Source organism: Equus asinus, chromosome 5 (assembly GCF_041296235.1).
Source record: "Equus asinus isolate D_3611 breed Donkey chromosome 5, EquAss-T2T_v2, whole genome shotgun sequence".
In the NCBI taxonomy this organism is placed as follows: Eukaryota; Metazoa; Chordata; class Mammalia; order Perissodactyla; family Equidae; genus Equus; species Equus asinus.
Window position 1 is genome coordinate 34,824,271 of NC_091794.1, and position 27,992 is coordinate 34,852,262.

General features: G+C 41.9%; 1 protein-coding gene across 4 annotated transcripts in view; it reads right to left on the reverse strand.

Moving 5' to 3' along the window:
* Window positions 1-409: 409 nt before the first annotated feature.
* Window positions 410-27,992, reverse strand: part of RTP4 (receptor transporter protein 4) — a 32,182-nt gene continuing 4,599 nt past the window's right edge. For 3 of the 4 annotated variants that reach the window (XM_014843365.3, XM_070509237.1, XM_070509236.1), the window contains one exon: window positions 477-27,979. In XM_014843365.3, the coding sequence (XP_014698851.1) occupies window positions 26,596-27,979 (1,384 nt within the window). In that variant the 3' untranslated portion in view covers window positions 477-26,595. Of the gene's footprint in view, window positions 27,980-27,992 lie in introns of all 4 variants that reach the window. The other variant, XM_070509239.1, reaches the window with a different exon arrangement.

Consider the following 27,992-nt stretch of genomic DNA (forward strand, 5'->3'; position numbering starts at 1 on the left):
ATGGTAGCACAAAGGTAATCATAGACAATACCTAAACGAATAGTTGTAGCTGTTTGACAATAAAACTTTGTTTACAAAACAGGGAGCGGGCCAGATTTTGTTCATGGGCCATAGTTTGCGACCTCTGATGTAATGCATGACATATAATTAGTGCTCAGTAATAGTAAAAATTATTATTGTCATTGTTATTTACAGCCTTTGGAAATCACCCAATCCGCTCTTCACCTCTCCTTCTATTTACAAAGTAACCTGATGCAGCCAACATTCACTTTGGCGTCACTGGCCACCAAGATACTCTCTCTTTTCACTTTACTCCATAAATTGCACCTATACCTCAGGTCCCAGTAAATATCACCCCCTCCTCCCTGACTCCACCTCAGCCTCTCCCTCTGTCACTGCCAGAAGGCAGCAGGTTTGGCGGGGTCCAAAGCCTATAAAATATGATCAGCCCTCTTTAAGAAAAAGAATAGAAACTTAGAGGAGAAAGTGAGTGTTCATTTAGAATGAAAAAAGAAACCAAAACAAATAACAAATTTTAACATGCTGGCAGATACCACAAAATCCAGAAAAATGACATAGAGTGACATCTCTATAATACTTTTCCTAAAATTTGATCAAATTTTTATTTAATTTTGTAACATCACTTACTACAGAAAGAATAGAAAGATAACATAGCTTTCCCCTAATTTGGTTAATCAATTTTTGGAAAAATTATTGACAGTTTAGGAATGTTCCTTTGCACTTTATAACTCTTTATTAATAATGCCATATAAAATTTTAGGATTGTTGTCAAATGGGGGAACTTTTACCAAGTTTCCTTCACATGTGAGCAGGAAGTTTTCAGGGCATTTCAGATTTCTTGTACAGTGACTCATCTTAAATATTCTGAATCAAACTACTCATTAATGAGTTTATTGCTGATGCCCTTGTTGTGGCGCATATTATCAGTTTTATATTATCTTTTATTGATATTATTATTCCATGTCAAGTCTACAGGATATTTTTAAATTTTCTAATGTGTTTATATGATTCACTTCACTTTGTTAATCATATTATCAAACAATCCAAGAACTTATTCAAGAATTTTATTGAAAAGTTCTCTCTTCTTCTTAATAAATTGCTTCATTTAGTATTTTTTAGTTTTGTTATAGTTTGCCTCTCAATATCAGAAAATTTCTATCAATTTCCTTGCTTGTCTTTTCACTACTGTTCTGTTTCATAAATTTTTTTAAAAGTCTCCAAATTTTTATTCTGAAAATTTTCAAACATACAAAAAAGTTGAGAAAATGGTTTCATAAATATTCACTAATTTTTATCTGAATTTTCCTTCAATTCTTCAATAAATAATTTTTTAAAGGATGAAACAAGGTAACCTTCATGTACGTCCAAATCAAAAGTCAGCAAATTCTCACTTGATTTACTGAACTGTTCCAATATGTCTTTTCAAATTGCAGTAAAAATTGAGTATTTAAATGTTACCAAATTTCTGCATAAAATTGTGCATTTTATTCGTGATATGTGAAAGACATAAAGTGTCCCACTCAATCCAGACTAAATGTATCTCCTGTTCAACATCCTCATAGAGGGACCCCAAAAAAGCCTACAGCCCATCTGATGCCACCTGCTACTGGGGGATTTGAGATGTGGGGGGATTCAGAGTGGGAAAAGATTGTGATCTTAATTCAATGGAATTAAAATACATTAATTTGGAAATTTTACCAGAACAAATGAATACATTGCTAACTTCTACCGCCATGCTCAGTTTCAGTATTTGAATTTTTTCTTTTTTAAGAGAGAGCAGGAAAGACAGACAATATACTACAGCAAAAATTATGGGCTGGGGATCAGGGACCTCTTCTACTAACTGGACTGTGGGACCTACTGCAGATCTCTCTTTCTCTCTGAGTCTAGCTCTGTGTCCAGCTCAGTAAGAACCCCACTTACCACAGCTGTGAGTATAAAGGTGCAAGGATTGAAGAGGAATCCAGATACCCAAGCCAAAGTCATGAGAAACATTTGATTGAAATGATTCCTTTGAGTTTTCAGTCTTTGGGATTATTTTTCTCCAAACTTCTTCTTTCTTCAAAAAAAAAAGACCAGAATATTTTTACTAAGTCTCCATTTTCTGTGTCATAAGTATAATCAAAAGATACCCTTTAGCTAGAAACTTATTATCCCAGATGCAAAAAAAAGTCCATATAATTTCCTACACAATGACTCTAGAGAACCTTTTGCAGAAAACAATTGATTTCCACCAGCACACTCATTAATTTTCATGACACCCTCTCTAAGTTTTGGAAACAAATTAAGTTATTAATATTTAAGACACTTGGCCGTATTTTCTGGGCTACCTCATTAAAAAGGGTCCACTGTCAACTAAAGACAAGGAGGGGGTGTCTAGACCCAAAGTCTAGAATTAGAGCTGGGCTGATGAAAAGCCAGGAGCTCTGCCACTGTGAAGGGAAATTGGGGTTTGGAAACACTAGAGGCATCGAACTGGTTTTCAAAGTTGACGTTTCTCAGTCCCATGGGGAAAGAAAGGAACGTATGCAGGAGCAGGCAAAGGAGCTGGAATTCCAGGTCTGAATCTGAAGGGGGACCCTGGCTAGGAGCTGAGATTGGTTCCTACCTTCCTAAAGTAGAAGCAACAATCTCTACCCCCAGAAAACTATTTTAAGAAAGCCCAGGCTATAAAAATGTTTTGTTTTGTTTTTAACTATAGAGGTGTATAGGAATATGAGTGATTAGTGCTTTAAAAATGGCCACTTATTTAGAAAACTTTTTTGGTTAGCATCAAATTGCCCAGCTTTTTAGTGATAAGGAGACGTAAAAAATAATGAGTTGTGTTTAGGGAAATGATAGACTGAGTTGCTCCGGTTTCTTCATCCTTTCGATGGGGATTGTTTAAAGGTCACTTTAAACATAGAACCTTGGGCAGGTTCCTTCCACTTTCTGCCTCAGTTTCCCCTACTGAAAAAAAAAGTGTGGTTCTGTGAATTTTAAGCTTCCTTTCAGCTCAGATGTTCCACAATTCCAAGTACTAAACAAGTTCAGAGTGGTCCTATTGCCCTTCACCTTTCCCATCATTTCTGGGAACTTCTCTATGACCCAGGGCTGTGGTCTTTCTCAGCACAGCCTGGGAATGGAAGAGGGGTGCTCCCCATTGAAGCTAGCTGTGAGACAGCACTATATGACCAAGCACCTAGGGAGGGACAGCACTCAGGAGCCATGTTGACAGAGGATTTCATTATGAACACTGAGATTCCCTCACTAATGAACTTTAGCACGCTATCTTGTACAAACCCATTCACTTTCTTGTGATTTCTGGGAATAACTCTGGGGTCAGCTCTGTGGGAGAAGAAACAAACAAAGAAACATACCACTTCATTTGGCCTTAAAAGACAAGACTTTCACCCAAAGATGCATAGAGATTCTGCATGACAGATGTTCTTTGAAGAAGAGAGATCCCAAAGAAGTCTCAGCAGAGGGAAGTAAACAAGGCCCAGGGCATGGGAGGTAAGCTTTGAGCTAGGGCTTGAAGGATGGCTGGGATTTGGACTGAGAGGAGAAAGAGAATTCCAGGAGTCAGAATAAGCTCATATCCATTGGATCAGTTGCTCAACAAACAGCCCAGAAACAACGTCCCAGGAATCTCTTTAGATTTTGCTTCAGACTCTCCACTCCCAGCAACCTCCTCTGTGCTGGTATCTTTATTCCTCTCCCATTGTTTTGCCACATATTCTGCTTCCCTACCAGCTCTTTCAGATTAATGTTTCCATTGGATTGTCTGCTTGACTCTTGATTCAGTCTTCATCCCTGGATTCTGTGTGGCTTAAACAGATGGGAAATTTATTGGCTCCTATGAGAGAGTCCAGCAGTAAGGCAAACATCGAGGGTTCACATACGCCTGTGGCCCTGGCTCTACCTTCCTCTGAAGTTTCATCTCAGCCTACTAATGAGACAGCTGTAGACATTCCAGACTTTAATCCTGGGCGTGAGCTGTCCAGAGAGAAGAAAAGGGTTACCTCTTTTAAATTCTATTTGAAAAGTGAGAAAGAACTTTCCCAGCAGCTCCCTGCAAACTTCTTCTTGCATCTCATTGACCAATTTTGTGTCAGATGCTCATTTATGAACCAATCACTGGACGGGGGTATGTGATTTCCCTTGGACAAATGAGGCCTTTCCTTGGAGCTGGGGGTGAAGCATGTGAGCCTTGTAAGAGAAAGGTTAATTCCTGAAAAGATTTGATCTTTGTAAGGAGAAAGTAGAAAATAAATGCTAGACAGGCAGCCCATAATGTCCACGAAATCAGATATTTAGATCTCTCTTGGCTCTGAATGCAACTGCTCCATTCCCTTGCTTGTCTCAGATTTTCTAATTCCAGTTTGGGTCCAATGGAAATGGGCCCCACTTATCTAGAAGTAGAATTTAGTCACCAGGGAGGGAAACAGGATGAAAGAAGGCATGGTTTTGAGAAAATGGTGTTGAGTGTGGGAGACTGCAAAGCACAGTACTTAAGAGGAAAGTTTAGGAGTAAGATTTCCAGCTCTGTTGTCACCAGCTGTGGGATCTTGTTTACTCAATCTCAGTACCCAATGAGCCTCAGTTGCCCCATTTATTAAATGAGGATAACAATACTGGCCATACTGTTGGGTGGAGACTAATTAAGATATTAGAAGTGGAGTGCTCTGGGCTTGGCAATTCTAATGGATGTTTGATAAAAATGGCTATTTTATTATTATTTCTGAGGAGGAGTAAGGAGATAGCACATGGGGAAAATGTTGGGGAGTAGGGTCAGCAGGAAATGACAGCAGGTCTTGGAGGCCTTGAGGGCAAAATCTTGGGAGGGAAGAGGCAAAGGCTTAATCTGAGAAGAGAGGAAGTAGGCTGAAATTACTCCTTCCTGCCTCTGCTCTATTTTGTAGCTCAAGTCTCAGAGAAATATCCCTCACCACTGGGATAGTTCAGCAGACAAGGTACTATCTCTCACATCTTAGAGCTTTGCTCCTCCTGCTTCATCCCCTATAAATCACGAAATCATGTGCCTCAACACATCTGTGTGAACTTGGGCAAATTAGATTTGTTGACACAAATAATCAATCTATAAATCAAAATTGGGGTGAGTTTATTATATGAAACAGTCTGAGGACTACACAGCCTGAGAGAGCACCTTCACCAAGGAAGGAAGGACTCTGGAGAAGTGTGGTGTACACTGTGGTTATATACCATCTTGGGACAAGAAACATACATCAAATATGACAAGAATATCTCTTTTTACCACAGCCACAAGATGTCTTGCTAGCACAGCAGTTCACTGGTCACAAGATGAGCACAGCAGGTCAGTGTTCAGTAGGTCAGGGGTCATAAAATATACACAGTAGGTCAATTTGACCCTTAATTTCTGGGAAGACAGGCTTATCCTTAAAAGAATGCATATATGGGGGGGGGGGAAGGAAGGCACACATCCCTATCTTTAAAGGCATCATTCTCTGCTTTGTAAATGATTTAAGCAGATGTACAATGCATGCTTGACAGGCCACGTCAGGCCTTTCTGGAAAAAACAAGGTCAAGCCATATTAGTTTTAAACCAAATGGCTTCCTGATATATATATATATATATATATATCTTTTCTTATTGCTTTCATTTATTCATCATTTTTCCCCTTTTGATCAATAATCTTTTGATAGAAAGCATTGATGATCAAAATATTGTTTCTCAGTGTCAGGGTGGTTGCTGCTTGCCCTGGGTCCATCATGTCCCTTGGTGCTAGGCTTTTATTTCATTGATTTGCCCAGTTATCCACATTAGGGGAAAACAATTGGATATTGTGGACAAGCATAGAAACATATATTAACAGAGAAAGTATTTCATAGGTTACATAATTTTTCAATTAATTTTAGATTGTTGTACATCGCACATGTGCTTTAACATGACTTTTTATAATTACATTGTTTATAATTATAGAACAGATGTGGTCCAAGAACTCACTCACCAAGAGCAATTATTGTAGCAATTATAAAATGGGTATACAGTTTAAGCATTACAAGGATTTAAATGAGGACATACAAGGTTGGGAATACAGGCCTGGTCCAGAGTCTTGGGACAGTTGTCTGTAACAGATTCTATCTTCTCATCCTAGGATGGTCCTTTCCAATGGGGCTGTAAAGAGTCGTTTTCTGGTGTGTTTTCCAATAAACAAAATCTCCAGATTGTAGTCCATGATCCTTAAGGTCTTCATCTCTCAGGAGCTCACTGTGAAAGGAATCAGCTACCAACATTTCATTTCTTTTAAGTGTCTCAGTGAGATCCTGACAATAATGTAATATATCTCCCTTGAGCAAAGTTGGTTCATATAGTCCCTCATCTAATTGCATAAGTTGTCCTATTATTATTTCAAAGGGAGACAGCAAATGTTTACCAACAGGTGTAAGATTGTGGAGCACTAGTGGAAGAGCTTTTGGCCATGAGAGATTAAATGCTTCTGAAAGCTTTGCCAATTGAGTTTGAATTGTGCCATTAGTTAAAATGCCGCATTATTGACCAAATATTACAAATAGATTTGATTATTTGTGCAGTGAAATCAGTTCCCTGGTCACTGTGTAATCTAGTAGGAATTCCCCAAACAGAAGTTGTCCATTCCAATAATAATTTACCTACTGCTAAAGCCATTGCCCTTCTACAAGGAAAGGCCCCAACCCAATGCAAGAACATACAGATCACTACTAAGATATACTTATACCCTTGAGAGGGTGGCATTTGAACAAAGTCCGACTGCCATACCTCAAAGGGTCCCTTGGGAAGGGGAAAGTGGCCTTGTGACCCATGAGTGGTTTTCCTGGATTATCCTTTGGGCGTATAGCACAATGAGCATAGGCTTTATGAGCTACTGTGGGAGAAAGTTTCTGAAAGTATTGTTTTCCCTATAAAATCCTCATTTCAGGTTCCCAATGGGTTAATTGATGAATATGCGGGAGCAGTAGCAATTGTCATCCAATAGGCACTATTTTTATTGGGCCTGAGCCACATCTGCATGGTGGTATCAAAAATTCCCCCTTTTTGTTGTCACATTTGTTCCTCTTCTTCCATGGCAATTTCTTGAGCCTTTAGAAGGAAATGTTTTACTGGGTTAGCAAGGTTAATGGAAAGTAGTGGGCATTCTCAAGGATGGACAGGATATCCAGCCCAGTAATTTCTCTGCTCACCTTCTAAGTAAGACCCATCTGTGAACCAAATTATATAATAAAATGCAGTCATGGTCCTTTTCCTCCTGTGGTGCTTGAATTAAGGTAGCAGGATTAAGATAATGACTAGAATTACAAGTGATAACATTATACCAGGACATATAAGAAATTTTTCAAAAATTTCATATAATTTCTAATACACTGATGTTAACAATATATATGCATGCAAGAATATCCATAAATGAAGCTTAGCATCACTTATTTGACAATGTTTCCTAGGGATTTTACATACCAAACAAGCCTAATTAGTTTAGTGTCTCCCTCTTTACAGGGAGAGAACAAATTCTTTGAGAAGTCCCAGGGCCCCACTAGAAATTCTCAAAGTTACTTTTAAGTCAAAAGAAAGACTTCATTTAGGATGTGAATTTTTGGGAAGCTTGTCAAAAATATGAAAAGGTTTTAAAACACTTGGTTAAACAAGATCATAGCTTGCTGTGAAATAATGCTTAGTTATCCACTTAGCCATGGTGACAATTAAAGATTTTCAGGCAAATACAGAAAATCAAATAGCTGTAAGAAAAACCGTAGCTCCTATGATTAAAGACCTGATAAAAACAATACAGGGAATTTATTTTGATAAAACATAAAATCCCTACCCTTCTGGTAGATTACTCAAAAGTAAAGAAGAAAGCTTTCATAATCTCTTTATCAAGAGCAGACCAAAACTCCAAGAAAATTACCCTTTTAAGAGAAAGGAAACCAAATTCTAATTTTTGCACCAGCTTACTTAACTTACTCACTTAAGTTCATGTCAATCTTAGCCAACTTGACCACGCACAAAACTCTTTTCTCGGGGTTCCTCTTCCACAAACCTTCTATAACTTTCTTTTTACATTCAGACCTTGTCCCATGTCTTCCTTCCTTCCTAGTACTTTAGGATAAATTTCATTCTTAACAAATGAAAAAAAAATCTCCATTCCTTTTGCCTTCTTTACTGAAAATATACATGTTACTTTCAATAATTTTTTATATTGGCCTCCTCTGGATTGGCAGACCCACAGATACTGTTTAGAAGCATGTGCCTTTTCACAGAAAATTTCTCAGCATGGCACAAAACATGTTTATTAATAAACCCAAGTTTTTTCTAGTTTCTCTGAAATATGAAGCTAGATAGATAAATCTATGTTTAGTAATTAATGTCTAATATTTTATCTCTTTCATATCTACTTAGTTTTACTTAGTCCCAATAATAACATTTATATTGCCTATGAAACTTCTTGAGACATTAGGCAAAGTCAACTATTAATCTAAGTTATTTCTTTGCTTTGCAAAGATTGTTTTATATCATGTTAAATGGAAAGACATTTGGGTTAATTTCCATTACATTTATATAAGCACTTACTTTAAGGCAATTAAAGAGAGCTCTTTTAGAAATTATATCATCCAGAGGTAAAAAATATCACACATATATATAACATATATATAGACACACATACACAGAGACTCCACAGCTATTATTTTAAAATTACTGCCATGAATTAGGTACAGTAATACAAAGCTCACTAGTTATGTAAGAATAGTTGAATCCAAATTTTGTTTCTGGAAGTTGGAATAAATTGAGGTTATCTGCTTAGACGGCTAAAGCCTTTTCTACCAATGTTTGTGAAGAAGACACTTAAGATGCTAGATTTTGAGCAAGGGTGCTTCTATAGCCATTTTTCCTTTCTTTTCCCTTCTTCTTTTCTTGAGTCTTAGGAATTGGTGATGGTCTAGATAACAGTTCCTAGAGAGGTTACGAGCTTTTTGAGATGAAGAAAAAGGGTAGAATCTGAACTGCCTCTAGAACTGCACTTGCAGTTTTGTGAAGATTTGTAAGGTAAGGACAGTCTCTTTTAATTCCTCAGAAATTGTGTTGTAACTTAAATGATATTACGGGTTGATTTACCTATCCAATTACATCATCCTTAAGCTGCTTCTTTCTCTCTGAGTACTTAGTTTTATTTTAACTGAAGGAAGAAGCCTAAAAAAAAATCCTATTAGGCTCTATCAGCTTCCAATTTGGCCAAATTTCTGATGTAAGTTACTAAATCCCTTCAAATATCTTATCAGGCTTCAGCTGGAACAAACAGTATCTATACTTGGCAGTATTGAACAACTCCATTAATCTTTAACAAAGCAGTTTCTAAGAAAGTCTCTCAGTGTCCCAGTTAACTCTGAGAGGGGCTCATATTGGGCTCTTCTTTGAAGGTAGATTACAGGAGTGCCTGTAAGTGATGACTTAGTAGACTTTTATTTTAGGTACCTCTTATAACTTAATTTTTTTGCTTTTTGCAACAAAACTTTCAACAAGGTTATTTTGCAATTTTGAAGCCTTTGCTTTTAAGTGCTCTTCCTAAATGATATTATCTAATTGGAACATTCCTTCCAATGGCCAATATAACTCCACTGAGGCTGATGACAGTTTGGTAGGAACCTTAGCTACAAATGGAATGCAACCAGCATTTCTGACCAACCATCACTGACCACAAAATGGGTGCAACCGTATTTTTGTCCAACCGTATTTTGAGGCTTCCAACCCAAAAATTATCAAGCCAAGCCCTCAGTACATGAAACAAGCTTAGTAAGATTTTGCCATTCTTTGGAAGTATTTACAGCTTCCAGAATGTTTAGTTTTTAAGCAATTGTGCTGGTAGGTGGTGTGCTTGACTCTTTAGAGATTAAAGTTTTCTCTGTTCTGCAGCTCTTAAACCTAGTATGCAAAAGACAAGTTTTGGAAACTCAAAGAAGCCCTAGTGGCTACTGTAATTTTAAGTTATCCTGGTTTATCTTGATCCAAGGATTCATTTACAGTTATCCTCATTTTGTCACGCACTTGCAAGTAGCCAGAGGTCCAAGGAGAGGCTGCCTGTTTGGAAACTGGTCAGCTTTTAGAAGTGCGATTTCCCATTTTCTTTTAGTTTTGTTTTACTACAAAGTTTGAACAATTTCTAGGGACAATGTAGTGGGTCATAAATGTGCTGTTTGTGAGTGCCAATCCCTATAAAAGGTCATGAACACCATCTTAAATGCCTTGGTTTCTCCTGCTAGCAATCTAAAACTGCCTTGGGGGCTCAAAGAGCTCAACAACAAATCTTTATGCGTGCATCCCCAGACAAGCCTTTAATTAACTAACATGAATGATCATAATGGAGTTCCAAATCGGACCACTATGTGTCACAAGGGTTGATCCTCTGACACTACCACTAGGTTCTCAGTCACCTGAGAACACCTTTCAGCTGGAAAGAGCCAGTCTTCCTTCTCTTCAGAGCTGAGCAAGTTCAGACTCTCATTTCTCTATCAAACAATTTGTTCACACTTTACAGGCACAGTTATTTCCAATTTCAAACCAAATTAAATAGGTCAGCCTGCCCCATTTACTCCAAAGTTCCCCCTAGGCTCCTTTGGCCTAGGAAATTTCTCCTAGGTTTCTTTTACCTAGGACATGTACCAGTACCATTTCTAGTCTTAAGACCTTAAAGAGTTCATATAAAACTCTTAGACATTATACACAAAATAAGGAGGCTCAGGTTTCATGAAAACTCACTGGGGTGCTTGAAGAATGCAGAGAAGCTGTGCTGGGGTTGTGGGGTGTTCATTGGTACTGAATGCTGGTTCAATGTAGATTCCAGGTGGTCTCCATTGGGTTACTGTGAAATCCTGCTGTGACTACGCCAGAAACATCAACACAAATAGTTAATAATCAATCTATAAATCAAAATTAGGATGCATTTATTACATGAGTCAGTCTGAGGACTATATAGCACGAGCGAGCACCTTCACCAAGGAAGGAGTCATTCTGAAGAAGCAAGGTGTACAGTGTGGTTATATAACGTGTTGGAACAAGAACATACATCAAACATGATAGGAATCTCTCTTTTTCCTACAGTCACAAGATGTTTTGCTAACACAGCAGATCAGTGGTCACAACATCTGCACAATGGGTCAGTTTGACCATTAGTTTCTGGGAAGAAACGCGTATCTTTAAAGAAACGCTTATATGGGGGGAGGCACTCATCCGTATCTTTAAAGGCATCATTCTTTGCTTTGTAAATGTTTAAAGCAGAGACACAAGGCATGCTTGGCAGGCCACATTAGGCCTTTCTGGATAAAAACAGGTCAGGCCAAATTAGTTTTAAACCAAATGGCTTCCTCATATACCTCAACATATATACATATGTATGTATGTATATACATGCACACACACACTTTTCTTATTGCTTTTCATGTATTCATCATATTCCTTCTCTAGGTCTTCATTTCTCAGCCTATAAAATGCTGATCTTTCAAATACCCTTGGTCCTAACATACTGCAAGCCAAAGAACAAAAGGAGAATTTGGCACAGCATTTCTGAATTGTTCCCACTTCCATCCCAGACTTGTGGTCTAAACATTGTATCATGATGATTCTCAACTTTACTAGCCATAAGGAGCTTATCTTTCTTAGAATTTTTCCCTTCTTTTTATTTAGAGGATAAAAACAATGCAAAAACAAGCCTCAGAATCAGGGCGTGGGGGTAGATGATTCATTCCCATTGTGTTGTCTTTTGAATGGTTAATAGCTACCCTTGCACTATCCCCATTCCTTATCTATATGAATTCCATTTCAGATAAACAAACACAATGATTATGAAAAAGGCAGTCTTAGAGAGACACTGGCAAGTCTGATGGACTTTGGTAATGAAATTATTCCAAACTCTGCCACCCACAAAGATCTGGCAAGAACAGAAGGATGGGTGTTTATGCAGACACCTTGTCATAGTTGGTGAGCAGCTCAGTGTCACTTGCCTTAGGTTCTCAAATCTCTTGGCAAATAGTAACTCAGTCATCCTCAGAGACCTCTCAGAAGGAAGAACATTAGTACAGTTGTCCCTCGGTATCCATGGGAGATTGGTTCCAGCACCCCCACAGATACCAAATCTGTGGATGCTCCAGTCTTTCACAGAAAATGGCCTAGCATTTGCATATAACCTATGCACATCCTCCCATGTACTTTAGATCATCTCTAGATTACTTATAATACCTAACGCAATGTAAATGCTATGTAAATAGTTGTTATCCTGTGTTGTTTAGGGAATAATGACAAGAAAAAAACGTTTGTACATCTTCAGTACAGACAGAGCCATTGTAGGCCTTTCGATTTGGGGTTAGTTGAATCCACAGATGCAGAACCCACGAATACCGAGGGCCAATTATAGTCACTGATGAGGATTTTTAGGCTGCTTAATTTTAAAACAGTTTATGATGAGGATTTTTAGGCTGATTACTTTTAAAACTACAGATAAGAAGCAGGCTCTGAGGAGTGGAATTTGTTTGCCCTTTGATCAGAGACAATTGCATTTGTGAAGGAAATCTCCATGCCTCCCTCTCTGCGCCAGGAGGAAGGGGGGATGGCTTTATCTCTGGAAACTCTTAATGGGGAAGGCAAGAACTTAAGTTGTTTACTGTCTGGCAACCTCATGTAACTAACCCCCCACCCCAAAATCCTCCTTTGTCTTTAGCTGAAGATAATATTTGAGCGGTGACTTCTGCCATTTACTCAATCCGGTTTGATTCTTATCTAAAAGTTGTGGGACTGCCCCATGGCCGGACCCTACCGGCACTGGTACCATTTTAACTTTTTTTTCCTTTGTCTTGTAAAGAGATGACTCACATACCTATGCCTTAAATTTAGCCCTAACCCTCAACTCGGGGCAGCAGCAGGAGCTCTGACTGCCCGTGGGTCCTGTCCCCACGCACCAGCTCTGCCTGCCCATGGGTCCTGTCCCCATGCCAGCGGGGGCAGCAGCAGCGGCTCTGCCTGCCCATGGGCTCTGTCCCCATGCCAGCGGGGGCAGCAGAAGCGGCAGCAGCAGGAGCTCTGACTGCCCGTGGGTCCTGTCCCCACGCACCAGCTCTGCCTGCCCATGGGTCCTGTCCCCATGCCAGCGGGGGCAGCAGCAGCGGCTCTGCCTGCCCATGGGCTCTGTCCCCATGCCAGCGGGGGCAGCAGAAGCGGCGGCAGCAGAAGCTCTGACTGCCCATGGGTCCTGTCCCCATGCTATTCCACACTATTCTCTAAATAAAAGAGCACTACTGCCAGACCTTGAGAGTCTAAGAAATCTTTCTTTCGACTCCTCGGCTCACCGACCCCGCATCAGTCACTCTCATGAAAAGCCAGGAAGTTAGAGTTTTCCTAAAGCTGAAAAATCAATGCCAGCTTTGCAAAGCCACCTGAGGCCTTCCAGGTCCTATATGCAAATTCTCCCTCCCATTTTGGGGGATAAACTATTATAGAATCCTTGCATTTAAGAACTGGAAGGACCTTATTGGATACCTATGCCAACTGAGCACATTCAGTATTTAAATCTCTTTAGTTACCTCAGCCAAGGTGTCATCTGATACAATTCTAATGAAGGTTCCACCAGAGAATACGCAGAAAAGGAGCTAGAGATAGTCCAGTAGGAGGATTGAGTGTGGGTGGGTGGGTGGGGATGGGATGCTTAAGGAACCCTGCTGGAGGGAAGAAGGAGGGTATTGAGACCATGCCTTGGGTTTGGGGAATGTGGGAACAAAGACCCAGTTTGAGCATCCTCACAGGTCAGTGTTTGCATAAGCAGCCCCTTAAGGGGGTGGATGGGCTGGCAGATTGGGAGTAGGGAATACACCACTTCTCTAAGCAGTCCTTTCTCTGATCGACAATTTGGCTCTTGCACATCTTTGTCTTTCTGGATTCTGTGGCAAAGACAAAAATATCGAATTGGGCATAATGAGACTTCAACTATCATCCTATGTCTGCTAGCAGCTAGCAGTGTGATCTTGGACAGGTTACAAAGTCCAAAGATCATCTGAAACTTGGAAATAGGTAAAAGAGATTTTTGGATATTCTTTCAGTACCAGACTTGACTTTCTGTTTACAGGACCATTCTAGTTCACTATAAGGCAAAAGCTCATTTGGAAAATTTTGCTCAGTAGAGATGCAAATAATTTCTTCCCAGTGGAGCTAATAGCCTCAAAGTTTATAGTTTATGATCCTGATAAACATAAACTAGTTTTTGTATAGCTTATAACCCATCAAGCCATTAAATTGTTTATACATACCTAGCTTCTCAAATGCTCTTTGGGCTGGTTTTAAATCTTACTGCTTTCCTCATTAATGAATAAGCTCAATAAAATCTATGAAATCTTTTCATTTAGCATCTGTATGAGAGACACCATTTCACCTTTTTGAAAATTATCCTTTAACAAGCAACTCACTTCTGCCTCCAAGGATTTGGTTTCCTTATCTGTTAAAACATGCATTAGGACTAGAGGGTCTCTAAGGACCCACCCTAAGGTATCTGAGCCACTAAGCCACCTGGAACCCTCTTTCCCAGCTTCCCAGAGTCTCCAGAGAAAGAGCCACACTAACTCTCTTGAACTGACAATCAGCGCCTGCTAGTCCCTGCCACCCAGCCCCCAGAGAGGTGGTCAGATCACACTAGAACACTGCTTGCCTGAAGTAACTCTAAGGTCATCTGGTAGTTTCCAGGAGCCAGACTATATTGTTTCACCCTCTTTACTCTCCCTCCCCCAACCACTCCTTACTTTCCACTATAAACCTCAGAAATTCCTCCTTCCACATCCCCAGGCTTTTAGTTTAATACGCAGGGTAAGGCACCTCCCTGAGTGTTCAACTCCTTGACATGCTTAAGTGGAAATCAGTGCAGTTTGGCCTCCTCTGAGGCAACAGGGATCAAACAGCTCCTCCTCTCACTCCCTGTGCTGCGAAGGAGGAAGAGGGGGGTCAAGATTCCTCTCTAAACCCTCCTCTGGCTCTGACTTCCGGCGAGTCTGTCCTTCCAAACCTCCAGAGGCTTCTCTCCCTTTGCCTTCTTGGCCTGAGGATGTTCAGCCATCATACTCCAGCTGAAAGTGCCTTGAACTCACCAGGGATGAAGATGTGAAGGTTAGATGGGGACAGAGAATGTGAAAGGCAGGTCAAAAAAGACCACTGGATGTGGTTAGCATTTCCTTGAAATCCATAGCCTTTGGCCTTGCACTATAACGACCAATACGTAGAAAAACTTTTCCATTTTGGGGGATGACTAATTTTGTTAACAGGAGTGTTTTTGCTGTGCTTTCTCAGATCAGATCTCTGTTTACCTGAGAATCAGCTCAGTGCTTATAACATTCATAAAATAAACATTTTTCTGTTTCTGATCCCAGCATGGCTGCCTGGCCGGATTGATAATGTTTGCTCATGGCATGGTGAGGTGCTGCTGAATTTCTCTCCACAACTTTACTCCCTCCAGTAATATCCAATCCATTATTTCAGGATTCAAATTAATTCCACAGCATGGCGGTGGAGTAATGCTTCCTGGGCTGTCAGCCACATCCTGGGCCCCACTACACCTGGACTATGCAGGTGGGAGTGGGGATAGCTGAAGCTTGGGCCCAACAAAAGTCCAACAAATCAAACAATATTTATTAGGCATTTGAATGGTTACACCGGGTGCCATTGAAACAAAATCATCAAATGCTTGGATGTGTTATCCTGGAAATCTAATTTGAAATCAATCAGTGATGTATCCATTTGACATCCCGAGTGGGTCTTTTTTTAATTTTTTTAACACCTTTCTCCTCCATACAACAGAGAGCTTGGGGATCCTCTGCCCCAGTTTAAAACAAATTTCTCTAAGAACTTTGGGACAGGGGCATTTGTGTCTCTGAGAAAGAAGGCCAACTCTAAATGGATCATAACCCCCTTTGCAAAACCCTTTAGCTTCAGAGACACACTTCTCTACAGGCTCACATCCTGGGCAAGAAAAGGGAGTCAAGGCAAGGGCAAGAGTAAACACTCCTGCTTCGCTCCAAGCACAAGCAGGGAGAGAGGAGGTGCAGAAGGACGAGCAGGGTAGAAGGGGTGCTGTGGCGAGGCCGGGGCCACCAAGCTCTGCTCTCCACCCTAGCCCGCCCTCCCGCTTTGTCCCTCCTCCCGACCGGCGATCCAGCCCCCTAAAGCTGCCACCGGGTGCCGGAGGTGGCAGGGGCGGATAGGCGGGTTTCCATTTCTCTCTGGAGCCAGCTCCATCACCCGAGCGGGCCATTTGGTTTCGATTTGTGCCCTGTTTGGCGTTGGGTCTCGGAGGCCCGGTCCTCGGAGGCGGCCGGGCCTGCAGCTCACCGCGCGCCTCTCTCCTTGCGCCGCCCAGGCCGCATCGCGTCCCCAAGCGTGAGCACCGGGGCCGGCGGGCAGGAGCGGGCATTGGAGGGCAGCTCCGCTCGGCCGGGCTCCCTGCCCCCGCAGTCCCGATTCTGGGCGGCAGCGGCGGACTCGGGGACGGGGAAAGAGGCGCGGCCCGGGCCACCGCGGGTCCCCGGCTGCGCGCCCCAGATCCGCCCCGCCTGGGGAGGGCGCGTGTCCTCAGCCCCCGACCATTTTTGGAATTTCTTAAAGTAATCGAATTTCGAGGCTGGAGCTCTGTCCACAGTGTGATTTATCAGTTGGAGTTATGCTTGCATACGTATTAAAACTCAACAGTAACCGCCGCATTTTTAGAATTTAGACCAACAAAATCTTATTTTCGGGGAGTATTTTATCATTGATGTTGTTCAGAATTGGCGGCGCATGATGATATTAACAAGTAGACAACTTTTCATGGGCTATGGATTTCAAATTGTCTACAGTCAATGCCCTCCTTCTCTGCCCACCGTGGAGGCCTCCAACGGCCCCACCCTTGGTACTGCCTGCAGCTAATGGACTATGTAGTTAGTCCACACTTCTTATCATTTGCAAAGTAAAAACAGTGCCTTCTGCATTTCTACAATATCTAAATTGGAAGAGGAGTCAGAGAAAAGAAGAAAACAGAAGACCAGGGGATGTGAGAAGCATATTAGAGTAAAGAAAGTAGAATGGGGAGAATGTGAGAGTGGGGAGGAATCTTGAAAATCTAATAAGCCATTTTTTAAAGTGGCATTTAATTTTAATTTTTATCAAAGTTATACGTGTACATAGCTCAAGAAAGTAGAGTATTCTATAATGCTGGGGCCAAAAATTGGCCCTTCCCAGCCCCTCTCAACTTTAATCTTCATTCCCTCAGCAGCTATCACTTTTGTTTCTCTTAACTGTGTCTTCTAGTATTTAACTCCGTGTTTCTCTTTCTTGATTATTTCAATTTTTAATACTATCCACTGATTTCCTACCATCAAGACAAAGATTTAGCTCTCTTATACCCTCAGCTCCTCAGTTTTTAAATCATAATTTTTTGTTAAAATAGTATTGTCATGACGTTTTTTTTAAAGTTTGGCACCTGAGCTAACATCTGTTGCCAATCTTCTTTTTTTCTTCTTCTTCATCTCCCCCCCCAAAGCTCCCCAGTACATAGTTGTATATTCTAGTTTGTAGGTCCTTCTGGTTGTGCTGTGTGGGACACCACCTCAGCATGGCCTGATGAAAGGTGCCATGTCCACACCCGGGATCAGAACCGGGAAAACCCTGGGCCACCGAAGCGGAGTGTGCAAACGTAACCACTGGCCATGGACCTGCCCCTCAGTCATGATATTTGATATTATCACCTTTTGAATATTATTTATAGCTAAGCCATATAGAGTTCTCTGATTGCATTTATTTTCTTTTACAACTTTTTTTTATCCCTGAAGTTAGTGATTGCCTTGGTTTTCATTTTCTGTTTCTCTGCTTACTTTCCTATGTTCCTGTCTAATTCATCCCCAAACTCTGTTAGAAGCTTAAACTCTTTTTCCATTCATTCAGATACCTCAGGGAACCCTTCATTTTTCCCTTAGAGACATTCTCTCCCCATTCTACTTTCTTTACTCTAATATGCTTCTCACATCCCCTGGTCTTCTCTTTTCTTCTTTTCTCTGACTCCTCTTCCAATTTAGATATTGTAGAAATTCAGTCAGCCTGCTCCAAGCTGGATTTGTTTCTCTTTTAGGCCAGCTGCACAGACAATGGTCTGGGATCTGGCTTCTCCAGGATTCTGAGAACTCCCTTAGTTTCTCTTCTGTGTTCAAGCCGCTACTTCCTGGGTTCCAAGTCTTCACAATACCTGGTTTATTCCCTCATTTGGGGGGAGCATATCCTCTAGCAGCTTCCTGAAAATGGATGCAGGGCAGGAAAGGGGATAGAAGTTTGACTCTTTGCATCTCTGAAAATGAAGTTTACTTGATAACTACATTTGATTAAGTTTTGGCAGTACAAAATTCTATGTTGGAAATAATTTTCCCTTAGAACTTTGAAGGCTTTGTTCTATTGTTTCTAGCTTGCAATATTCCAGTCAGCTTTTTAGCGTTTCATGTTTGAACTTGGAGAGAGAGCCAAAGATTGCTAGATTTTTCAGGAAATCCCCTAACATGAAAGGCGGAGACCAAAACAAACATGGGAAAAGGAAGTCGGAAGAGATAGTCAGTACAAGAATCAGAAAACGATACATGCAAAGAGACAAAAGCATTAATGCCTCTGAGAAATATTGAGATGTTGAAAAGGCTAATGCCATTATAATTCTAGAACATTTATGTAATATCTGTATTTTTTTTTGTCTTGTTTTTATCTCCAGAAGCTTTTTAGGGTCTTCTTTATATCTGATCAGAAATTTCATGATGATGTGTCTTGATGTGTATGTTGTCCATTCATTGTATGGGGGGACCCTTGCTGGATCCTGTAAATCACAAAAGTATGTCCTTCGGTCCTAGGAAAGATTTTTAGATTATTCCTTTCATTATTTCCTCCCCTTCATTTTCTCTGTTTTCTCTTTCTGAAGCTTGTATTGTTTGGATATTGGGCTTTCTGGACCAATCCATTAGTTTTATCTATTTCCTTTTTTCTGTGTAGGTGGCAAGTAGGTGGGCAGCCACAAAGGGTATTTCTCAATTTATGTAATCAAATGAAACCAAGAATGGATGATCAGGAGACTGAGAGCAGCTGACCCAACAAAAAAATCAGAACTCCTTATTTGGTCAAGACCTGAGCCAGTTTTCAGACCCATAACTCACTGACTGACAAAGAGAGGCTAGGTTCCCAGGAAGAAGAATGCTACGAAAACTCCCACTCCTTCCCCAAAGAGATGTATAGCCATTTATTTGGGTAACTGTATGCTAAGAAAAGGGGAATCCCCAGACATTTTGATGGCTTGTAGATTCAGAGTCTGAACTGATATTAATCCCCAGGGATATGAAACAAATCATGGGCCACTGTTGGAGTAGAAGCATGTGGTGGCCAGGTAATAAAAGGAGTGCTGGCTCAGGTCAGGCTCACAATGGACCTACTCCACTCCACCCATCTCCAAATGTGTAACACATGTGATATCTAACACATGTGATAGATACCAGAACCTCTCATTGATTCTTTAGTCTGTGAGGTAAGAGCGACTGTAATGAGAAAAGCTGAGGAATCCTCCTCCAAAAAGCCAAGATACAATATCAAAAAACCAAAAATATCACATCTCAGGGGGAAGGGCAGAAATTAGAGGCACACTTAAGACCTAAAAGATACAGAAGTGGCACTCTCCAGCACATCCTCATTTAATTCACCAGTCTGGCCCCTACAAAAACCAATCAAATCCTGGAGGATGACATTGGACTATTTCAAACTCAACCAAGTAGAGGTCCCAATTACAACTGCTGTGCCAGAAGTGATATTGGTAGAGGAAATTAACATAGCTTCAGAGACATGGTATATGGACATTGATCTGATGAATGCATTATTTGTCATCCCTATCAAGGAGGACCAGAAGTACTTTGTATTCATATAGAGAGGATAGCAACATGCATTTACACTTTTGTCCTAGGGCCATATTAACTCTCTCACCCTCTGTCATAATATAATCTGAAGAGTCTGAACCATATGGACATACTGCAGAACATCACATTGGTCCACTCTATCAATGACATCATGTTAATCAGACCAGGTGGTAAGAACTAGCAAGTGCATCAGAGACCTTGGTAAGACACGTGCACTCCACAGGGTGGGAGATAATCCCTACAAAGATTTACTGCCACATCGGTAAAGGTTTTAGAGGTACAGTAATATAGAGCATGCCCAGGACAACACTTCCAAAGTTAAGGTCAAATTATTGTATCTTGACCCTCCCACCACTAAAAGGAAGCACAAAATCTAGTAGTCTACACTTCTTTGATCCATTTACTAAATGATAGAGAAAGCTGCCAACTTTGAATGGGACCCAGAATAGGAAAGGGCTGTGCAGCAGGTCCACAATACAATGCAAGCAGCCACGCCACGTGGGCCATATGATCTGGCAGACCCTTTAATATAGAGTTATCTGTAGTGGGAAATGTTGCCATGTGGTGTTTATGGCTATCCCCATTAGGAGAAATGCAATTTAAACACTTGTGTTCTGAACAAGGCCATACTGTCTACATCAGAGAATTATATGCCATTCAACAAACAACTACTATAAGTTACTTGGCTGTGGTAGAGGTAAAACTCTTGATCATGAGATGTCAAAAGATGATGGGCCCAGAGATGCCCATCTTGGCATAGGCTCTGAAAGGCTCATTAAGTCATGAAGTTGAGCAGGCCCAGCACAATCCTTCAGAATATGGACGTGATGCAGCCGTGATTAAGCATAAGTCAGGACTAGAGAGTACAAGTGAGCTGGCTGAACTGATGGCCCAGCACACAAGTCCACCACCACTGGGCCTCTAGTGTCTCTCCCTCAGCTCACACTTGATCACGTGTGTATGTGTGGAGAGGGAGAAGAGTTGTCATTTATGACCAGTCAACACAGGAAGGAAAAGGCCAATTGTGGTTCACCAATGGTTTATCTCAATTTTGTGGTGAGGTTGAAAACAGACTGTGGCTGCACTACGGCCTCAAACAGAGGTGACCTTGAAAGGCAGTGGAGAGGAGAAATGCCCCCAATGGGCAGAGCTTTAATTGGTACACCTGCTCATCCACTTCATTTGAAAAGTAAAATGGCCCTGATAAGAATAAATATGGACTCAGGTGCAGTGGCAAATGGCTTAGCTGGTTGATCAGAGGCCTGGAGGGAAAAATTTTGGAGATTAGAGACAAAGAAGTTTTAGAAAGAAGAATGTGGATGGATCTTTAAGGGTGGGCACAAAAAATGTGAAGATCTCTATGTCTTATTTTAATGCCCACCAGAAAGCAGCCCCACCCTGCCCCATGGAAGAGGCACTAAAAGACCAAGTAGACAGAATGTAGATGATGGTAGCGTCTCTCATTGGCCACTCCGGTACTGGAACTATGGGTGTGTGAATGGAGTAGCTATAGAGATAGAGATGGAGACTTTTCATGAGCCCAACAGCATGAGTTTGTATCAGCTCACCGGGTTGATGTATATATACCTGCTGAATGTCCAGTCTGCCAACAGTAGATGAGTCCTCAGTGTAGTATCATCCCTTGAGTAGACAAACCAGCTTCTCAGTGGCAAGTTGATGACATTATACCCCTTCCAACCTGGAGTTGATAGTGATTCATCTTGACTGGAATCAGCACATATTCCTGATATGGGCTTGCATTTTTTGCTTGCAGGACTTCAACCAGCATGACTCTCCAAGGGCTTATGGAGCATTTGGTCCCAAACCCAAGATCCCACATATTATGGATTGAATTGTGTCCACTCAAAATTTATCTGTTGAAGTGCTAACTTCTAGTATTTTGAAATGTCACCTTATTTGGAAATAAGATCATTAAAGATGTAATTAGTTAAGATGAGGTCGTACTGGAGTAGAGTGAGCTCCTAGTCCAATCTGACTAGTATCCTTATAAAAAGGGGAAATTTGGACACAGACGTCCATTATGAAGAACACCATGTGAAGGTGAGGGGAGAGATCAGGGTGATGCTTCTACAAGCCAAGGAACTCCAAAGATTGCCAAGAAACCACCAGAAGCTAGGGGAGAGACATGGAACAGATACTCTCTCACAACGCTAGCAAACTAATACATCACATAATATCACATGAGTTAAATAACCAAATTTGTAGCAAATTTGTAAAATAGTTCCAGCAGAGGTGAATAGGCCATGGGATTTCCTGGTTTTATCAAATACAGCATCACCCAGAAGCTTCCAGACTGATAGAACAATGACAAATGTAGCTATTGAGCAGCTTGGAGATGCTGTCTCATAAAGATGAGTCGTCATCCATCAGGATGTAATATACAAACTGAATCAATGACTATTTTATATGTTGTGGCCCCAGTAGGTAGAATATTTGGGTTTGGAAATCAAGAAGTGAAAGTAGGAGTGACTCTGTTTACCATCACTCACATTAAATTGGTTGCCGTTTTTGTGTGTGCCATCACCAAAACTCAAGGCTCTGCAGGTCTAGAGATCCTGGATGGGGAATGCTTTCACTAAGGAAGACAGCAAGAATCCCACGACCAACTATGGCTGGTCATTTCAGAGCTCTTTTGCCAAGAGACCAATAGACAAGAAAAAGAGTCACTCTCCTGATCATCAGAGGGAAACAGGACTGCTGTTACACAGTGGGTGCAGAAAGAATATATTTAGCACCCAAGTGATCTGCTGGGGCATCTCTTGGTATGTCCCTGTCCAATTTTGACAGTAGATGGACAAATGCAGACACCACAGACTGAGACCAAGGGCTTAAACTTCTCAAGGTTGAAGGGCCGCATAACCCTATCAGTTAAGCCACCTAAACAGCAGAGATGCCAGGGTAAGGAGAATGAAGAATGGGTAGTAAAGGGAGATCCTAAGTATCCAGTTGTCATCCCAAGGTCAGATGCAGTGGTGGGGGCTTAGTTTACCCACTAACTTTCCTCTTGTACATTTCTTCAGGAAAAGAATCTTGGAGGATCTTTTCCCAGATGCAGTGAACTTTTTATACTAAGCAAGTGGATTCAAGTGATGCAAGATGTGGATTGTAGCAGAGGTTGTGGTGCACTGCTCAGATCCCCTCTTTCAAGACTAAGGCTTTCATTCTTCTAGCTTCTGGGGACATTGCCTGCTGAAGGCTTGTAGTTGAGACCCTCCCAAGGACTTACCTCTAAGCAAAGGCAGCTGCCTCACCCAAGGTTGTCCAGAAGATCATGTCCAATTTTTCTTGCTTTGCTGAGGAAGATTTTCCCTGAGCTAACATCTGTTGCCAATCTTCCTCTTTTTGCTTGAGGAAAATTCGCCCTGAGCTAACATCTGTGCCAATCTTCTTCTATTTTGTATATGGGTTGCCACCACAGCGTGGCTGCCATCAAGTGGTATAAGTCCGTGTCTGGGAACAAACCTGGACTACCATAGCATAACATGCTGAACTTAACCACTAGGACACGGGGCCTGCCCCAGGTCATGTCAAATTTTTGTTTCATGAATATTATACCTTATCTTATCTCTCTAAGTATAAATAATAGTTTTACTTTTTAAATATTCTTTGGTTTGTTTTCTTATCCTGGACTCATCTATGTTTCTTCTTAGTTCCTTTTTCTTTTTCTTTGCCTTCGCATTAGGAGATTCATCAAATCTTTGATAATTCCTTGGCACATGTGTCCAAATGCAAATGTGAGACTTTAAAAAGCTTACGGGAAGCTCTGTAGGGTTTTAGCATCTGATGGGTTTTACTCTGGGGCTATCTGAGTTGTACATTTCATCGGAGGAAACTCCCCCCACTACAGCCCCATTTCAGTATAAGTATATTTTTTCTCTTGAGCTGATCAGTTTGAGGAACCGTCCATTCTTCTGTGATTTGAGGGGTGGCTGGATAGGATATAAGGCTGGCTGGTAGGTTTGGGAGTGAGCTAAGGGCATCCCACTAGTCAGTCTGTAGACTTTCATTATCTTTCTGGTTGCTGGGTGGCACTCATTCCCTTAGCTATGCACGAGTTCCTGAGCCCAAAGTCCCTCTGGGTGAATATTTTCCGAGAATAAACATCCATTCTGCTCCCTGGAGTGAGTTAAGAGTGGTTACCAGACTGCGTAGGAGTGGGGGAAGGAAACTCTTCTAAAGGCTTTCAGCCGGTCCTCCTCATTCAGCCTTCCCGGTATCCACCTTCAGAGCTACTTATTGTCCATAGTTTTTGAGCCTTTCTGAAATTGTGCCACATGAATTGCCTTGTACCTTGGTTTTCCCTTGCCTAACTTCTCTTCCAGATCTCTCTACTCTGCTGAGTCAATTACCTATCAGTAATCCATCCATTTTCTAGCTTCCATCCATTCTTTTGCCCTGTGTCTAGAAGGCTTTTTTTTTTTAACCTTTTTACTGTCACTCAGTGGGGTTTCAAGAGAGATCAGAGAGAAATGCATGTGTTTAATCCTCTACGTTTAATTGGAAGACGTTAACCTATTTTATTTTGTTTTATTTTATTTTAAAGATTGACACCCAGCTATCATCTGTTGCCAATCTTTTTTTTCTTCTTCTTCTCCCTGAAGGCCCCCAGTACATATTTGTATATTCTAGTTATAGATCTTTCTAGTTGAGCTATGTGGGACTCCCCCTCAGCATGGCCTGATGCGTGGTGCTAGGTCTGTGCCCAGGATCCGAACCAGCGAAACCCTGGGCCGCCGAAGCAGAGCATGTGAACTTAACCACTCAGCTACAGGGGCCGGCCCTAACCTATTTTATAGATAGAGAAACTGAGGCCCAGGGATAATGACTTGCCCCAAGTCATATAACCAAACTAGAACTAAAGTCTCTAGTCCCCAGGTCAATGTTCTTTGTGAAAGAACAAAAAAGGTATGAAAATGGGAGGAATGCAGAAGTTCAGTAGGGTGGTTTGGGCAGAGGGGGCATCTATAAAAGGAAAGTGCTGGTGGGAGTGGCCTGAGAGGAAATGACAAGAGATGGCCAGAAAAAGAGCAAATATTTTTATCCTTGGTTTTTCTGGCCTCTTACATTTCACTGTCTTCAAATTCCTTCAAGATATTTATTGTCTATAGGAACCCCTCTCTGTGTTGACTCCTCGCTATTTCTATTCTATATTCCATTCTTTCCCAGAAATATATAGTATTTTAAAAATGTTATTCTACTCAAATTTCTCATATCCTCCAATGCTTGCAATTTGCCAAATCTCCTGGTTATTTCAATAATCCAAGTTCTTGAACTGGTTGGGGAGAAGCATTGATAGGGAAAAGCGGTGGAAAGAGATAGGAGCAACTTGACAGAAGAAGGGATAATAAGTGTTGGTGACAGGGAGGAGAGGCAGCTAAAGAGGACTCTAAGGTGATAAGCTTCGGTGAGTGGGGCAAATTGGAACAGGGAAGTCAGAGATGCTGATGATCTTGGTCTTAAACATGATAATGCAGAGATGGCAGTGTGAGAGCTATGTAGACATGCCTGCAGGCAGAGGGAAATAGGAAGTGAAAGATGTAGCTGTGCATCACAAGATCTCAGGGTTGGCAAGTTTTTACATGCTTCCCAATGCAGTGCTGGAGGAAGTGAGAGAATATGATAGCTCCAGGGGTCACCAAATCAAAAGGAATCTCTTTAGGATGGGAACATTTAGGTGGGTTTAAGGTGGAGAAAAGGAACAACCAAACGGGATGGGTATATCGCTATTTCTAACTTATAAAATGCTCTTTGTTGTTGTTAAAACTGAAGCATACCTAAATATAAGTGCCTGAGGCTGCGGTGATGTTGACAACTGAATTAGTTTCCTATTGCTGCTGTAACAAATTACCACAAATTTAGTGCCTTAAGACAACACACATTTACTATGTTACAGTTCTGGAGGTCAGAAGTCCAAAATCAGTCTCTCTAGGCTAAAGGCATGTGTCAGTAGAGCTGGTTCCTTCTGAAGGCTTTAGGGGACAGTCTGTTTCTTTGCCTTTATGAGCTTCTAGTGGCTGCCTGCATTTCTTGGCCCTTTCCTTCATCTTCAAAGCACTTCACTCCAACCTTTGGTTCCATCGTTAAATCTCCTTTTTCTGACTTTGACCCTCTTGCCTCCCTCCTCTAAGGCCCTTGTGATTATATCGGGCCCACCTAGATAATGCAGGATAATCTCCCCATCTAAAGATCCTTAGATGAACCACATCTGTGAAGTCTCTTTTGCTATGTAAGGGACATATTTACCTTCAGGTGAATAATTCACCATTAGGACATGGACATCTTTGGGGACCATTATTCAGCCTACTACAAGAACCTTCTGGTAACACTCATGACCCTCAATTCTTGTCAAGGTATGGTCTATATATATTGATACCAGTGGATGAATGAGTGGATAAATAGATGAGCAAAGACCTTTTAGTGATTCAACAAACATTTGTTATTGCGTCCATTATCTGCTAGGTCATGTTTTAGACTATCTGCAAAGGAGGGCCATGAAACCAGTGCTTATTCTACAAATGTGACACTGCTTGGTCTCAAAACAAATTCTCTATTATATTAAAATGACAGCTGGTTCATTGATTACCATGGAATTAAGACAAGAGAAGAGAAGTAGTAGGTAAAGCTATTTTCATCATTCTACTTAAAGTATTTGTCTACAAGAAAGGTAAACAGAGCAATCACACAGGCAGAGCCCAACCTGAACAACAAATTCTGATCAATTAAGTCATTCTGTGGCATTAAATGAAAAAATCTGGAAAAGCTGTCCGAAGGCCTTCTGGGTAAACATCTCTCCTGACTTCCCCAGGCAACTTGAGTTCCACTGAAAGTCCCAGACCTACGTGTAGCCATAGGGCCTGTTCCCTGTGTGGGCTGTGGGTTTGACCCCAGGGGTGGGGGTCCTGCCCTCTCTGTAGCCTGAGTCTCTAATGCTGATATGGCCTTGGGGATTGCCCCCTGTGTGGTCTGTGGGTTTGACCCCAGTGGTGGGGGTCCTGCCCTCTCTGTAGCCTGAGTGTCTAACGCCAATGTGGCCTTGGGGATTTCCCCCCGTGTGGTCTGTGGGTTTGACCCCAGTGATGGGGGGCTTGCCCTCTCTGTAGCCTGAGTGTCTAACCCCGATGTGGCCCTGGGGATTGTCGCCTGTGTGGGCTGTAGGCCTCTCTTCCTTGTGGCCTGAAGACCTGCCCCACGTATGGCTTGTGAGCATGCCTCCTGTGTTGACTGTTGGCCTGCCCTCCTTACGGCCTCAGAGTATGTCCTCCGGGGGGCCTGTGGTTCTGTCCTCAGTGTGGACTGAGAATCTGCCCTGCCTGTAGGTAGTTGGAGTACTGCTTGTATGGGCTGTGGGTCTGTCCACCCTTGGGGAAGTGACCCTGCAACTTGGAAAGGCTGTGGGCCTGTTCCCTGTGTGGCCTGCTGGTCTGCCACTGGTGTGGGCTGTTGGCCAATCTCCCATTTGGACTGAGGGCTTGCCCCAGGCACTAGGATCCTAGCAGTGGAATGGCTGGGCCCTGACCTCTTATCAGCACAGGAATACCCATTCCCCTGAGTCTTTTTTGCCTCAGATGACTGGTTCCTGGCTCGGTTTGGGCCATCCATGTCAACAATGCGAGGCGAGGAACTCCCGATTTCCATGTAGGAGAGAGGGCCTTCAGATGGCTGTGTCATGCAGATTGGTAAGCCCCATCCACAGATGCCCAGAGAGCATGCCTCACAATTGATCGAGTCGTGGGACCCTTCCAAAGTCACCTCCGGTTTCACGGGTATCTCTCGAGCCTTCTTGAGGCCATTTGTGTAGAATCTCTCTATAATACGCTGTACCAGGTTGTTCAGAATCCTCATGGTGCTATCTTCGGAGAACTCGGGCTTCTCAAATCGAGACCAAGAACACTTCCGGCACCTCTGACCAAAGAGCCGCATAAGCACCTGTCCCGGGGACTTCTGGTGCTCCAGGCGCATGTGACACAGGATCTGCACTTTGGCGGAATACCACTTTCGCTGGCATGAGGAACACCAAAACCTGCAGGCAGAGG